We start from the raw sequence: 14,905 nt of genomic DNA on the forward strand, positions 1-14,905 counted from the left end.
AATTACAATTTGTGCTGATTTTAATGCTCTAGAGTTTAGGGGGTGGGGGGTCTGAAATTAGACTTGGCCTTGGGATGCATATCAGAAGGTATGCCTACCTGATCGTCAATTCCTTCCGTTTTGCAGCCCAGCCAATTCTGGTTTCAACCCTAAATGTCCTTAATGAGGCAACATGAATGTTGTAGCTGTGAATTAAGGTGCAGTTTGTAAGTACAGAGACATAACTAATTCTTGCATCTTCTGGCTGGGAGGCAATGCATTTTATCTCTGCATTTACTATTGTATCAATTCATGCTTTCCATCATTTCTCAGTGAATTATTATGATTGCCTTGTTTTAGTTCCTCACAAAAAGAAACTAAACTCTCACCTTGCATGTGCTGAGGTAATCAATAAAGGTGTCTCTACTGGCTATAATCTGTTTCATACAGAATGTGTGTGAACGCTAACTGTTTCTAACCAATGTTCCTTTTTTTGTTTATCCTTTCAACGCTTCACTGCATGATCTGCAGGCTCAGTGTTGTGCATGACTCCCACTGCAAGTGTTGGTAAGGTTGCAGCTTTATCTCTCTCTTTAACTCCCTCACATTTTCGAAACTTCACTGTGTGTTTGTGTTAGGAAATGTTACTGTCAGTCAATATTTCAGTTCCCATTCACATGGCTCGCCAGTTAGTGCAAGCTGTCAGTGTGTTAGATAAACTCTGTTTTAGTTATGCCCAGATTCTTGGAATGGAACTTGATGTTCTCCTCTAAGTTAGACTTGGAAAAGAGATTATTTAATCAAGAGAGTGCTGGGTGGGATCCCCACTGCTTTCTGGAACCAGAAGGCTCCTGGGCAGCCTTCCTCTTACACTACTAATTGAAGCCATTAAAAGCACAATTAGTGCTTCAAAGGCACTCAGTGCTTGATGAAGGGACCTAGCATTGGGAAAGGATTAATGGAAGTAGTGGTTAGGTTTGTCCCCCCCATCTTTGCTGAGAGCAAACCTATCTTTTCTGCTGTCCCCAATTCCATGACCCCAATCTCACCTTCACTCACCTGTAGTCTCGGTCCCTTGGTAAACCTAGGCCTGTCCTTAAGTGAACTTCTGGTAGCTGCTACCAATCCTTGTGCTGCCTGTAATGGACAGCTATCGCCATTTCATCAGGTAGCAGCTCTTAGGGATGAGATTCCTGCCACTGGGATCTCTGCTTTTGAGCCTGATAGGCACTTATAACAGTGGGCCTTCCCCAAAGGAGACACAACTGGGTTTTTAACCTGCTTTCCAGCTGGTGGGTGAGAAATCTTGTTCACCACCAGTACTGTTGGGGGAATTGGAGGCATGATCTAGCTGCATCCCTCTCTTATAAATGCAGCCTGTGTAGTATGCAGTATCACATGGCAACCTCAGTAAACATACTGAACCAGGAAGAAAGTTGAAGTTTGAATAATGAAGGATGTTTTAAGATTAATCATAAGGCTACAAGGGTTAAATTAGGTGGATCAATTGGAGAGTTAGGGTTTTATTCCATTGAGTATAAAAGATCAAAGAGTGATGTAATGAGGTGTTTAATGTGGCTAGAGGATTTGACAGGTGAAACCTGTTTACTTTGGTGGAGGAGGAGGATAAAGAGTGGGTGCATAAACTGAAAAATAAAGCTAGACAGTTGAGTTATGATTTCAGGAGGCATGTCCTTGCACGAGATACGTATACCTTGTGTGGTTTTTTTTGGTGAATCTGTGCTGCAAACTCCAAGGCCATTATCAACTTCATTGTGTGGTGTCCAGAGCTCAATGTCACACAGTTAATGAGATATGTTCAGAGCCTCCTATAACAGAATGAAACTACTAAGTAAATATTTAGCAAGTACTTAATGGGCTCTGTCTGACAATCCTTTCCTAACAACCTGTCACTGACAAACATGACAAAGGAACACTAAATGAGTCCTGTTTCTATCAAACCTATGTATGAGTTTAAAACTTCAAAACTGTGGGCAAGCTCACATTTTGAATATGCAGGTTCTTGCTTCTATCTAATTTTTGCTTGTGGGCATTTGAATACAAAGGGGTTTGTAACTACCTTAAGTGAACACTCACTGGGAAGGATATCTATGCATACCTTTGGTTCTGTTCATCCATTGTATTTTGTCCCTTGGGCACATTATAACTTGATTGTCAGCCCTGAGGAACTTGAACCACCTAACTCGGGAAAAGAAGCTGAAGTGACTTACTGTTGCCTTCCACACATTGCATCGTCTCTTAGCTAGTTTTTAAGGACCCTTCTTTAAGGATAAAGAATAACCTTTATCCATTGGGTGCAATTATTTTTCGATGGAGTTATCTGGACTGACTTGAATCTTTAACCTTCTGCCTTTGATATGGGAAGGCTACCACTAAACCAAAGGCTGATACTATCAGTTTGTTTTATAATGTGCTACTTTGTTATTTCCCATTATCTTTTTTGTGAATATCCTCCAGTAAAGGTAATTTTAGTTCCCAATTACAGTTTGAGCAGTAACTGTGTTCTGCTATTCTATCATCTTTGCTGGTAAACCATTATCAGTAAATTATGTCCATATGTTTAGGACATGTGAAAGTTTCTGAGATGATACTTCAACCTCAGGTAGTAACACCAGGTTTAACTCTTTCTCCTGCCTTTAAAAAACAAACTTTTATTACCAGTGCAGGGAAAATTCTACACACAAGCTACATTAACTGGAGCAACTTTTTTGTCTTATGGTAACACTTTGCATCTGGCACTTCTACAAAAGAAAAGCTCAGGGAAGCAACAGCATAAAGAAGTAAAAAGAAGGGTATTTATTCAAAGTATGGTGTTGTGTAGTTCTTTACAGGTGTTCCAACTCGAGTGAGTTTTAAATTTTTCTTGGGATAGAGCCCTTTCCAAGTCTAGATTTCCTTAAATCAGAGATGTGGGCTTTTGTTTTTGACCTATTACAATTCATGCGTGAGGGTTCTCGCACACTGCTGTTAGATAGGGAATCCAGGATTTTGATACAGTGAAGATGAAAGAATGTTGATACATTCCAAGTCAGGATAGTTGTATGATTTTTGGGGGAACTTAACAAATGTTGGTGTTCGCTGATGCCTGCTGCTCTTACTCTTCTAGCTGACAGCGGTAGCGAATTTTAAAGATGCTGTGCAGAGGGTGCCTGAGTCAACACTGCAAATTGATTCAGTTTTTTTCCATGTTGGGAGGGAGAAAGTTGTGTTTGATCGGTTTTGATTGTGGGAGTTATCAATGGAAAAGTAGGTAGCGAACTGTGACCTATAGGAAGAATGAAGAGATAACATGGAAATTGGAAACAAATGGAGGATGATAAACAGCAAGAAACAAAAACATGTGTAGTGTTTGTACTTATTATTTGAATGAGAAATGTTCGTTGATCTGCAAAGTCAGGGGGATTTTGTTTTTATTTGAGCATGAGTATTTCTTCCAAGAGCAGAAGAAGGGAGAGAGAAGCATAGGTCAAGTCTGCACAAATAAGTACAAACATTTAGTCAACCAAGCATCAGAGCTGTGCAAATGAGTTCCAGACTGCAACTCTTCAACTCTGTTTTAGACTGTATAAAGACTGTACTTATGAGCCCAGTCTTGATGAATTGCTGAAGATGTGAGTCTGCATTGCTGCTACATTTCTATGTCACTGTGTTCCCTTATCTGAGTGATTGAATTGGGCATTAAAAAAATCCACTAACATTAAGAAGTAATATCCAAAGTAGTATTTGAAAAATGTCCATCTGTTCAGCTTTACTAAGGCAATCATTTTAACTTAAGCTGTCTGTTAGTTAAATAACATGACTAGCTGCAATGCTGGTGTTTAAAAGTGCTATGCAATGTTCAATTTGAATCTCTATTCAAGTATTATTGGCAGCTTGTAGGCCAATACTTCACCATCAGTTTCCCACACAGTATGTTCTGTTCAATTGCTTGTTTGAACAGTAGCTCTTCCTAACTCAAATGTGCCCTCATTTCAACTGTGTGGTGCGTACTTACAGAAGGCAAATGTATCATGTGGATAACCAAAATGCCTGACGGGCAGGGAAGGATTTCCCTTGGTGGAGAAGTTCACATCAGACCACTGCAGATATTTAAGGAGAAAGTGAGGTCTGCAGATGCTGGAGATCAGAACTGGAAATGTGTTGCTGGAAAAGCGCAGCAGGTCAGGCAGCATCCAGGGAACAGGAGAATCGACGTTTCGGGCATAAGCCTGAAGAAGGGCTTATTCCCGAAACGTCGATTCTCCTGTTCCCTGGATGCTGCCTGACCTGCTGCACTTTTCCAGCAACACATTTCCAGCACTGCAGATATTTAGCATATTGAAATGGTGATAGAATTTGAGATACACGTTCTTAAACTGTTTTCATCTATATGTTGGTGTCATTTGTGAATTGGGCTTTAGTGGTAATGCAGGAATGGAACCCCAGAAAGTACAAAATCATTCAAATTGTTTTGTTCAGCACCTTGCATCAACATAGTAAAATACCCTAAAACATTTTAGAGGTATATAACCTTACAACAATTGACACTAGGTCTCAGCGAGGTATTGTCAGTGTTCACCATCAGGACTCAGTAGAAACTAACAGCAACTTTTGGAGTGTATTGTGCAATCAAACACAGTAAAGCAGAATTTACTGTCACTGGTTTAATCTTTCTGCATGGGGCAAGCTGTTGGAAATTCTCAGGTCTGCTAGAGTCAACCAGAAATCACTGAACTTGTGAGAACTTTCCTTTTTACTCATTAGAATTGCTGTAAAATACTTGAAAAATGTTCATATAGTTAAAATCACAGTTGCACATCATGTAACAATGTCCGAAGTCCATAGTTATTGCACAAGAGCCTCAATGATCCAAAACAATTATGTTTGTTTTTGTGGAATGACAAATTTCTTCATTAGAATGAAACACTTTTTGATATCTCAGCTCTTTCCAGAATTCCATGTGTGCATCTCCCAAGCCTTTTTTCTCTATCTATCAAATGATATTGAAATCTGTAGGGGACAATCATTGTTTCTGACTTGGCGGTTTGATATCCGTGAGAATACTTTAAGTTGATTGACTTCTTACCACATCTGATGATGTCATTGTTGTACAAGGCCTAGAGATTCCCTTGATTCAGGACCAGATCAAAATGCCCTTCGGAAAGTGGAAATCCACATCACACAAGTTGCTGGATCTTTATGGACAGCTTTCTTTGCCATCAGTTTTGAGATCCATTACAATGTATATGATTTTATGGCAGAAGTTTGGGCTTCAATCTGGGGTCCTGATTTCACATTGAATGAGGATTGAGAATTGGCTGGAACATATGATTGTAATCTATTTAAGAGCGGTGAAAGGCTGTCTAAGCTGAAGGACAAAGCTGTTCCAGAACATCTATCTGACAATGTGAAAACTGCCGAGATAAATCCAGTCCATAAAAAGCAAGACAAATCAAACCTATCATTCTATTGGCCTTTTCCCAATCATTAGCAAAATGATGAAAGGTGTCCACAGAGAGATTTGAAAAAAAACTAGGGACAATTTTTTTTTACACAAGAGGGTGGTTTGTGTGTGGAATAAACTTCCTGAGGAAGTTGTGGATGTGGGCACAGTTACAACACTTGAAAGATACTTAGATAAGTACATGGATAAGAAAGGTTTAGAGGGATATAGGCCAGGAGTAGGCAGGTGGGACTAGTTTAGTTCAGGACTATGGTCAGCATAGACTGGTGGATTGAAGTGTCTGTTGCTGTGCTGAATGACTCTCCCTAGCTCTATAAGACAACAAGGATAGGGTTAGTGACAGTGCCATCAAAGGACACTTATTCAACATAATCTGCCCAGTAGTGTATTGTGTTCTCTTAGGGCCAGTTTGCTGTTGACCTCATTATGTCCTTGGTCTAAATATGTGCAAAAGAGCTGAATTCCAGAGGTGAGGCAAGAGTGATTGCCTTTGACATCAAAGCAGTGTTTGATCATTATGACATCAGGGAATTCTGGAACAAAATGAAGTTATGGGAATTGGGGATAACTGTCCTTTTGGTTGGTGTCATACCCAGCTCAAAGAAAGATGTTGTAGTTGTTGGACATTAATTATACTAGGGCATCAGTGTAAGGGTTCTTTTAGAGTCGTGTCCAAGGCACAGCCATCTTTATGATCTTCTGCCCACCATAAGATCGAGATTTTGAATGATTGATGATGATTGCACAATGTTCAGCACAATTTGCAGATTCTAAGACACTGAAGCAGTCTGTGTTCATATGCACAGGATTTGGACAACACTCAGGTGTAGGCTGATGTGTGGCACAAATGTTATTGGCTAGCTAAGTGCTAAACAATGACCATCTCCAACAAGAAAGAATCTGTTGATCTCCCTTTTCCATTCAATTGCATTATTATCACTGACTCCCCAATCTCAACACCCGGAAGTGACCATAAACTATAAATTGAACTGAACAGGCCACATAGATACTGCAGCTACAGTTGCAGGTCAAAAGCTGAGAATTCTGAGGGGAGCAGCTCACCTCCTGTTCCCTTCAATGCCTGTCCACCATCTACAAGCACAAGTCAGGAGTGTGATGGAATTTCTCCACTTGCTTGGAAGAATGCAGCTCTAAAAACACTCACGCTCAATATCATCTAGGAAAAAAAGATTTATTAATGCCCCAAACACTGCCTTCAACATTCATTTCTCCCACCACAATACACAGTGGCAGCAGTGAGCATCATCCACAAGATGCAGTGCAACAATATGTCAAGGTTACTTCATCAGCTCTTTCCAAATCTGTAATCTCTACCACCTAGAAGGGCAAGGGCGGCAGATGCATGGGAGCACTACCACCTGTAAGTTCCTTTTCTGAGCCACCTTTTGACTTGCAATTATGTCACCATTCCTTCCATATCACAGAATCAAATTCCTGGAACTCCCTCCTGAACAGTACTGAGGGTATAACTACACCAGATAGACTGCTGTGCTTACAGAAGTTGTTCATCAACACTTCCTTGAGGGTAACTGGGAACAGGCACCAAATGCTGGCTCAGCTAGTGATGCCCACATCCCATGAAAGAATTTTAAAGAACTGACAGCAAATTGCTATTCACGTAAGGTAGAGACTTAAAGGATTTTTTAAGATTTTTACATCCAAAAATGGAATCGACAGTTGAGCTAACATTGTTGAGGGTAAACCTACTAAAAGTGACCTGCAACAGCAGAGAGGGAAAGCATGCCTGTGCCCTGACTACTTGCTCCTTCCAGGCAAACAGTCTGTTCTCAGTGTTGGAGGGGGACCTGTAAGAATCCATTCAGCCTCCAATAAATGAGCTTTATTAATGATGAACCCCCGTCAACTGATATGTTTAAGGGGAGGAGTAAGTAATAAGGAGATTCTGAGAAAAAGAAAAATTTCACCCAGAGTGTTTTAGAAATATGGAGCATGCTGCCTGAGAGGGTGATGGAGGCAGGTACTCTCACACATTTATTAAACGTCTGAATGAACACTGAAAATATCAAGGCACAGTAGGCTATGGACCAAGTAAATGGGATTAGTGTAGTTTGGTGTTTGTTGGTTAGCATAGATATGGTGGACCGAGGAGCCACTCTATGACTCTGATATTCTTCTGCCTACAGGTAGGCAGCTATTCTTTGGGCAGTAGCAACAGTGAAGGCACACTGATCAGCAGCATGATGTTCCATGCTAGCCTATTTTGCCAGTAATCTGGTAAAATAGTGAGGGTGGGCATACTGGTCTCCTTCCTGCCACAGGCATGGAAGGTGTCAGAGAGCCTGCCAGCCAGATCCCGATGAAGTGGTCAATCACTCTCATTCAGCCAATAGTAATGGGATCCACTAGCACATGGTGAGATGCATGGTAAACCTTGACTGGTCCTGGTATGCTTTCTGGGAACGAGGGTTGCTCAAGGAGATTCTTTTTTGTGCCAGTGAACTCTCAGAATTCCCCCCAACTTATTCTGAGGGAACATGCCTAAGCTGTATTTTCCTCCTCCTCTTCCTCCTGCAGACCCAACAGTGGCCACTACACTCAATGAAACTACTGAGTTGCTAGCAGTTAGAGTGGCTGATGGCTGCTCTATTGACAGCCAAGTAACCTGCCATACTTTTGAGACCATTACTGAGACCGCTACAGCTGTGTGTGCTGTGTATGTATGAGTGAGTGACTGCCAACATAATCTTTGGGTTCTGCCAAGGCTAAAAGTAGAGGCATCCGCCTGTCTGAGTATGGGTATGAACATAGGTCACAGCCAGAGGTTCTCCCCTGAAGCTAACTCCACTTCTCTACTCATTGTGGATGTCTTTTTCTATTATTTTTTCTATTTTTCATTGAAGAATTCAAGAAGGTTGGGACATCCGTGTCAAAGAGACCTCTAAATGAGTTGTCCTTCATTGTAGCAGGCGGCTCCTGTCGAGCCAGCTTCCTGCCCTTAATTGGCCTGGGAAATCATTTCCTTACCAATTACGGGATGACCTGGTCAAAATCTCAGAGTTTTATTGTCGCTTCCCAGGGCCAGGTCCAGAACCCAGGAAATCTCCAACTCCTGTCCCTCCCCACTCTCTCCAGCTGAAATTCCCCAAACAGCCAGGGGGAGAATTCAGTCCTCCATGTAAAATTCTGAGCATAGGATTTACTGTGTCTATGTGTGATTTTGAGTTTATAATATTTTGTGTACGTGCATAATTTTATAAATATGTATGTCTGTCTAAGCGTGCTTTTTGAGTGTTTTTTTTGAATGTTGGACTTCTAAAATATCTGGGTTTTTGAGTATGTAGGTATAATTTAGTATGTGTCTTAAGTGTGATATTGAGATTGGGTGTTTTTTTATATTATATGAACTTGATTGGGTGTGTGAGTGAATGTCATTTTGAGTGTGTGAATGAGTGAACATGTGTAAATACGTGACGGTATAAATATTCTGCCATCTTTCATTTCACAGAAATGCAGTTAACTCTAGGATATTACCAGCCTTTCTTACTTTGATCCAACCCTGTTTTTATCTATATATGCCCTTTAGTTAGCTACGGTGTGTTTACAGTGAATAAATTTTAACAGGGAATTTCAAAATTTAATTGTTCATGCTTTTTGAATAATTTCAGACAGAACTTTGCTCAGCGTGTCTGTTAAATACATTGCTTCAAAGTCTGTGTTTTATTTTATATAATTACACAAATGCATCATTATGTGCTCTATAATGTACAAAGTCTTTTAGAGTGTTTTAAGTTCTCCTTTATTATGATTGTAATAAGCTTTCTCCTTCTTTCTCTTTTTGTTTTTTTTTATTTCTTTCAATGCTGTCTTGCTTATTGCACTATGATTGCATGCTGGTGTCACCCTTCATGATGATGTCACATGGCTTGTTGCTGTGATACCTGCCACGCCCGCAATCCACTCCACACGCTGCCATGGTTACCATAACGCTACACCCTTCCTGTTTGTCACTTCCATGGTGTCCCCTACTGAAAGTACCCATGATGCACGGCGCTACGCCCACCACTGTGTCCGCAACAACACCTGCTACGAACGCTCCCTTCGCAGCAACAGCAACAGCCAATCAGGTTTGGCTCTTTAAATAGCTTTTATTTCTTGTTCCAAGTGAGCTGTTGCTTTAAAATCAGCACAGATTTCAAAGTCTTTCTGTTTGCTAAATTTAAACAAGGAAAATTGTTTTAAGACAAATATTCTTCAATCACAACATCAGTGTGTGTTACAATCTGGATGTAGCTATGCATAATGTTAGTGGCATTACCTTTTTTTCCTTTGTAAAATTGTCAGTTAATTCATTCACTGCAAACACTGTTTTATGTAATGTCAGTGCTAGGATGTGAGTGTTAATTTACAGGATAAGTTTTTCTTTAATTTTAATCTGAAATCTTTTCCACTGTAGATGCCCATTTTATCAATAGATGAACTCAGTAGCAGCATGTTTGTTACACAGATGTAGACGTTACGAATAGAACAGTAAGTTTCTTTTAAATACTATACAAACTAATGAGAACTTACCCAAACAACAAAAGATTATTTTCTTCTTATTCCGTCTCTCTGATGGAACCAAGACATTTAATAGAGGTGATGATGTTGTTCAATGTTCATGTTGTAATGCATTCCATAGGTTTCATTATCAGTCTCACTCTCTAACCATTGACACCAGCATGATTTTAAACATGGAGTCTGGACTATTAAGCAATCGCATGCACTGTTTGAATTTTTAATTGGTTAGCATTTTGAATATTACTGTATATGGATCATATTGATGTGATCTGGATTGTTTTGAAGTGCTTGTCAGTGTTTATCAAAATTGTGATTTGGGTTTGTACCTGTTGTACCTTTTAGGTGTAGCATTGCTACAGGAAGAGGTTAGACATCAATGCTGGGCATTCCAGCACAAAGACAGGATAAACGATTTGTTCCAAATAAACACAATTCCAAATTCAGCTCCCTTGTGATTTAACACAGCTATAATCAGAATTAAAACAGCATAGAGTAGGTCTTGCTGCAGCACCACTACAAGAACAGCACTGGTCACAGTTTACAATCCTTGATCTGATTCAGAGAACAACTTACGTTTCTTCACATTTAAGGAAGGCAGAACAACTGGCATCTTAATGAGCTGCAAGAAAATGGGACTGTCACAATTAATTATAAAAGAACCACTAACCAAAAAGAACTTAAAACATTCAATAGAATTGAAACAATGTTGTGTCTGTCGTGTGCGTCAAGCTGTAACATCAGTGTTAGGTCCGAGTGCCAAGTTAAAATCGGTCCCATCTTGTTCGCTTGCAGTGAGAGTTGATGCACGTTTGCATTTCTTATTAACACCAACTGGTTCCACATTATGTCACTGGTATCTATTGCATTCTCTATTGACCCATAGATTAAAGTAATGCTGTGAATTTTATTGCTGCTTAACAATTATTCATCTAACAGGGATGATTGATGGGGCATGAAGCCAGAATTTGTTAGTTCACTGCTAAAATTATCATTGGTATCAATCATTAGTTAAGGAATGCGGTAACAACTGGTTAGTCTGTTTTCATGAAGTACTTTGTGGTGCAATAGGATCCTCTGCACCCAAGAAGCCAGTTGTGTATTCCGTTTAATATCTCATCAGAAACATATTACATCTAACGGTGTAGTATTATCTCAGCACTGCACTGCAAGTATCAGCATTGATTACATTTGCAAATACTTAGAATTGCATTTGACTTAATTACCATATCCTTGAGACTCAAACATGGGAGAATTTTCGCTGGCAATTTATTTTAACATTGGGCATCAGTTCCAGAGTAACACTGTTTTCTGTGTAACTAGTTGCAAATCTACAGTAAAATTACTGGATTAGTGGCCAAGAAGACATAGTATCACTTGGACCAGAGGATTTACTGTTCTAACAGAAATGCACTACCCTAAGTGATGTCAAGCCTCAGACATCTTGGGTGCCATACAGGCACCTTCTACTGGTGCCTGTATGATGGCAATGCTATGTCAATAAACAGAGGTAAATATTTCAAGAAACAACTCAGTGTTCAACACATGTTCAGCAAATTCCATTCAAAAAAATATTAGCATCCCTGGAAAGCTAGGCAAGTTTAGGATCGCACTGAATTAAAAGAAGAAGCTTAAAATGTTCCAAAGAATAGTTCTCAACTGTAGGATGGAAAGTGTTTTAACACTAATAAAGGTGACCAAAAGGTTGACGAAAGGGAAACAGTAGATTATGAGAATAAACCAGCCAGGAATATTTTTTTTAAAAGTTTAAAGAGCCTTTTATGATTATTTCAGAAAGGAGAGTAGCTGAAGCAAATGTTAACAGAGGAGATGAAAATGATAACAGGGAATGAGAAAATTCACAGATTTTGAGTGAATATTTTGTCAGTTTCCATAGAAGAAATAAATTACATAGCAGAACCTGAAGAGCTATTAAGAGTGAAGAAATTATGCTGCTTAATATCAGAAGAGGAATAGGTTTTAGAAATTCATAAGGGACTAAAATCCAACAGATTCTCAAGACCTGATAGACTATGTCCCAAAATTATAAATAATAGAAGCCCTGGTTATGAGACCAAAATTCCTGAAATTCTAGAATAGTTCCATCAGAATTGAAGTTAGCAAATTTTAATACCATTACTTAAGAGAGGAGGGGAAGGTAAAACCAGGAACGACAAGCCTGATATCAGTTGCAGAAAATTGTATGAATCATTTATTGAAGAGAACTTAACAGTACACTGCAAAAGTTGTGGTATGAGCATGACTTTACTAAAGGGAAACTATGTTTAAGAACATTATTTATTTTTGAGGATGTGCCATAGATGAAGCAGAACCTCTGGATGTTATTTTGTTCACTATACTTGGATTTTCAAAAGATAATTAATAAGTTTATGCACAAAAATATACAAAGTAGGAATTGGAAGTAATATTTTAAAATGGATGAGAGATTGGTTAGTTGTCAGAAAGCACATTGGAATAAATAGGACATTTTCAAGTTGACAGTGAATTACTGCAATGACCAATGCTGTGACTCTACATATTTTCAATCTAAGTTAATGCTGTGGATAGAAAGACCAAGAATGAAGTATTTATATTTGCAGATGATGCCAAGCTAGGTTAGAATGTAAGATATGAAGAGGTCACACAGATACAATTTGCATGGATTATAGACTTGTCCAGTGAGTGGGTAACAAAGTGAGAGATGCGCAATCATGTGGGTGTGGGGTTATTTGCTTTGCTAATAAGAATGAAAAACTATGGAACATGTAAATGGTGATGGTTGGAGGGCCTGGATATATTGGCACAAGGTTTGTAAGAAATGAGATAGCTGTACAACAGACAGAAAGGCAAATGGCATATTGGCCTTGATGTCAAAGGTATAGGAGAATGAGAGTAAGTAAGTTACAATTGTATGAGAATTTTGGAGACATCTAGAGTCCATGTGCAAGTTTAATATCGCATTTCTTTAACTTTATTCATTCAGGGGATATTGACTTTTACTTGCTGGTTCTGGATGTATGTTTGCTCGCTGTGCTGGAAGGTTCATTTTCAGATGTTTTATCACCATACAAGGTAACATCATCAGTGAGCCTCTGGATGAAGCATTGGTGGTATGGCCCGCTTTCTATTTGTGTGTTTAGGTTTCCTTAGGTTGGTGACGTCATTTCCTGTGGTGGTGATACTTCCTGTTCTTTTTCTCAGGGAATGGTAAATGGGATCCAAGTCAGTGTATTTGATGATAGAGTTCCAATTGGAATGCCATGATTCTAGGAAGTCTCGTGTGTGTTTCTGTATGGAAATGACTGCCAGACTACTCAGACCTCTTGGCTTCGTGGTAGCCCACCAACACACTAAAACAGCAGCTAATGAACTTGAAAGACCCTATACAGACAACAAACAAAACTAATGTCATTTACAAAATACTGTGCAAGAACTGTAACAAACACTACAGTGGACAAATAAGCAGACAACTAGCCACCAGGATACATGAACATTAACTAACCACAAAAAGACGTGACCCACTCTTACCCATATCCTTACTACAGATGAGGAAGGACACCACTTCGACTGGGACAAGCCAAACAGAGAGACGCACGAGAATTCCTAGAAGCACATCATTCCAACCGGAACTCTATCAACAAATATATTGACTTGGATCCCATTTACCACTCCCTGAGAAAAAGAATAAGAAATGGCTTCACCACAGGAAATGGCATCACGAACCCAAGGAAACCTAAACACACAATTGGAAAGCGGGCCATGCCACTAGCGCTTCATCCAGAGGCTCACTGATGATGTTTCCTCATATGGTGATGAAATGTCTGAAAACGAACCTTCCAGCTCAGCGAGCAAACCTACATCTAGAACCTCAACCTGAGCTACAAATCTTCTCAAAACTCACTTTTACTTGCTAGGTTAGCATTTTTTGCCCATGAGATAGTGGTGGTGAGCTGCCTTCTTTAACCACTTATTTTGACTCGGCAATGAAGGAATGACAATATAGTTCCAAGTCAAAATGAGCTTGAAGATGAACTTGCACATGGTGATGTTCCTTTGTATCTGCTGCCCCCGTCCTTCTGGTAATTGTGTATGTGGGTTTGGAAGGTGGTATCCAAGGAATTTAATGAATTTCCCCATTGCATCTTGCTGCTACTCTATGTTGGTGATACAGGGAGTAAATATTTGTCGATACGGTGCCAATCAATGAACTACTTTTACCTGGATGAACAAAAAGATGATGTATTTGCTTTGGAAATTTACCAAGATTGGTTCCTGGATGAAAGTGCTGTTCCATTAATAGAAGTTGAAAAAGTTGTGCCCTTTGTTCCCTGGTGTTTTAGAAGAATGAGGCATAATCTCATTGAGGAGAAAGTGAGGACTGCAGATGCTGGAGATCAGAGCTTGGCACATCCTCCTCATTCCTGAAGAAGGGCTTATGCCCGAAACATCGATTCTCCTGCTCCTTGGATGCTGCGCTTTTCCAGCAACACATCTTTCAGCTATAATCTCATTGAGACATACAAAATTAAGAAGAGGCATGACAGAGGCTGATAGATTGCCCAAAGTGCAAGAACAATCTAGAATATGACAATACATTTATAGGAACAATAATTTAAACCTGAGGTGAGAAGTTACTTCACTCCAAAAGGTTGTGAATTATTGGAATTGTCTACCCATAAGAGATTATGGATGCTCCACTGTTGGATATATTTAAGGATGCGAAAGGCAGGCAGACAGTCGCTAGGGGAATCAAGGCTTGTGGGGAATGGACATGAAAATGGAATTGAGATGATAGTTTTGAATGGTGGAGCAGGCTTAACATGCTGTAAGGTCCCCATCTTTTCCTATTGTTTAAGTTCTTGGGTTTGATCATATTAGCATGGATAGAGCAATAGTGTACAATGAGTATGCACTTGTTTCATCCAC

The 14,905-nt window shown here is 39.6% G+C and overlaps 1 protein-coding gene across 14 annotated transcripts in view; it reads left to right on the plus strand.

Moving 5' to 3' along the window:
* LOC122557063 (muscleblind-like protein 3) overlaps nt 1-14,905 on the plus strand; it is a 214,593-nt gene that overhangs the window by 182,987 nt on the left and 16,701 nt on the right. For 7 of the 14 annotated variants that reach the window (XM_043704327.1, XM_043704322.1, XM_043704330.1 and 4 more), the window contains 3 exons: nt 511-546; nt 9,458-9,549; nt 9,879-9,952. In XM_043704327.1, coding sequence (XP_043560262.1) covers nt 511-546; nt 9,458-9,549; nt 9,879-9,935 — 185 coding nt within the window. In that variant the 3' untranslated portion in view covers nt 9,936-9,952. The remainder of the gene's footprint in view (nt 1-510; nt 547-9,457; nt 9,550-9,878; nt 9,953-14,905) is intronic. The other 7 variants (XM_043704329.1, XM_043704332.1, XM_043704331.1 and 4 more) reach the window with 6 other exon arrangements.

This window comes from Chiloscyllium plagiosum, chromosome 15, assembly GCF_004010195.1.
Source record: "Chiloscyllium plagiosum isolate BGI_BamShark_2017 chromosome 15, ASM401019v2, whole genome shotgun sequence".
Lineage (NCBI taxonomy): Eukaryota > Metazoa > Chordata > Chondrichthyes > Orectolobiformes > Hemiscylliidae > Chiloscyllium > Chiloscyllium plagiosum.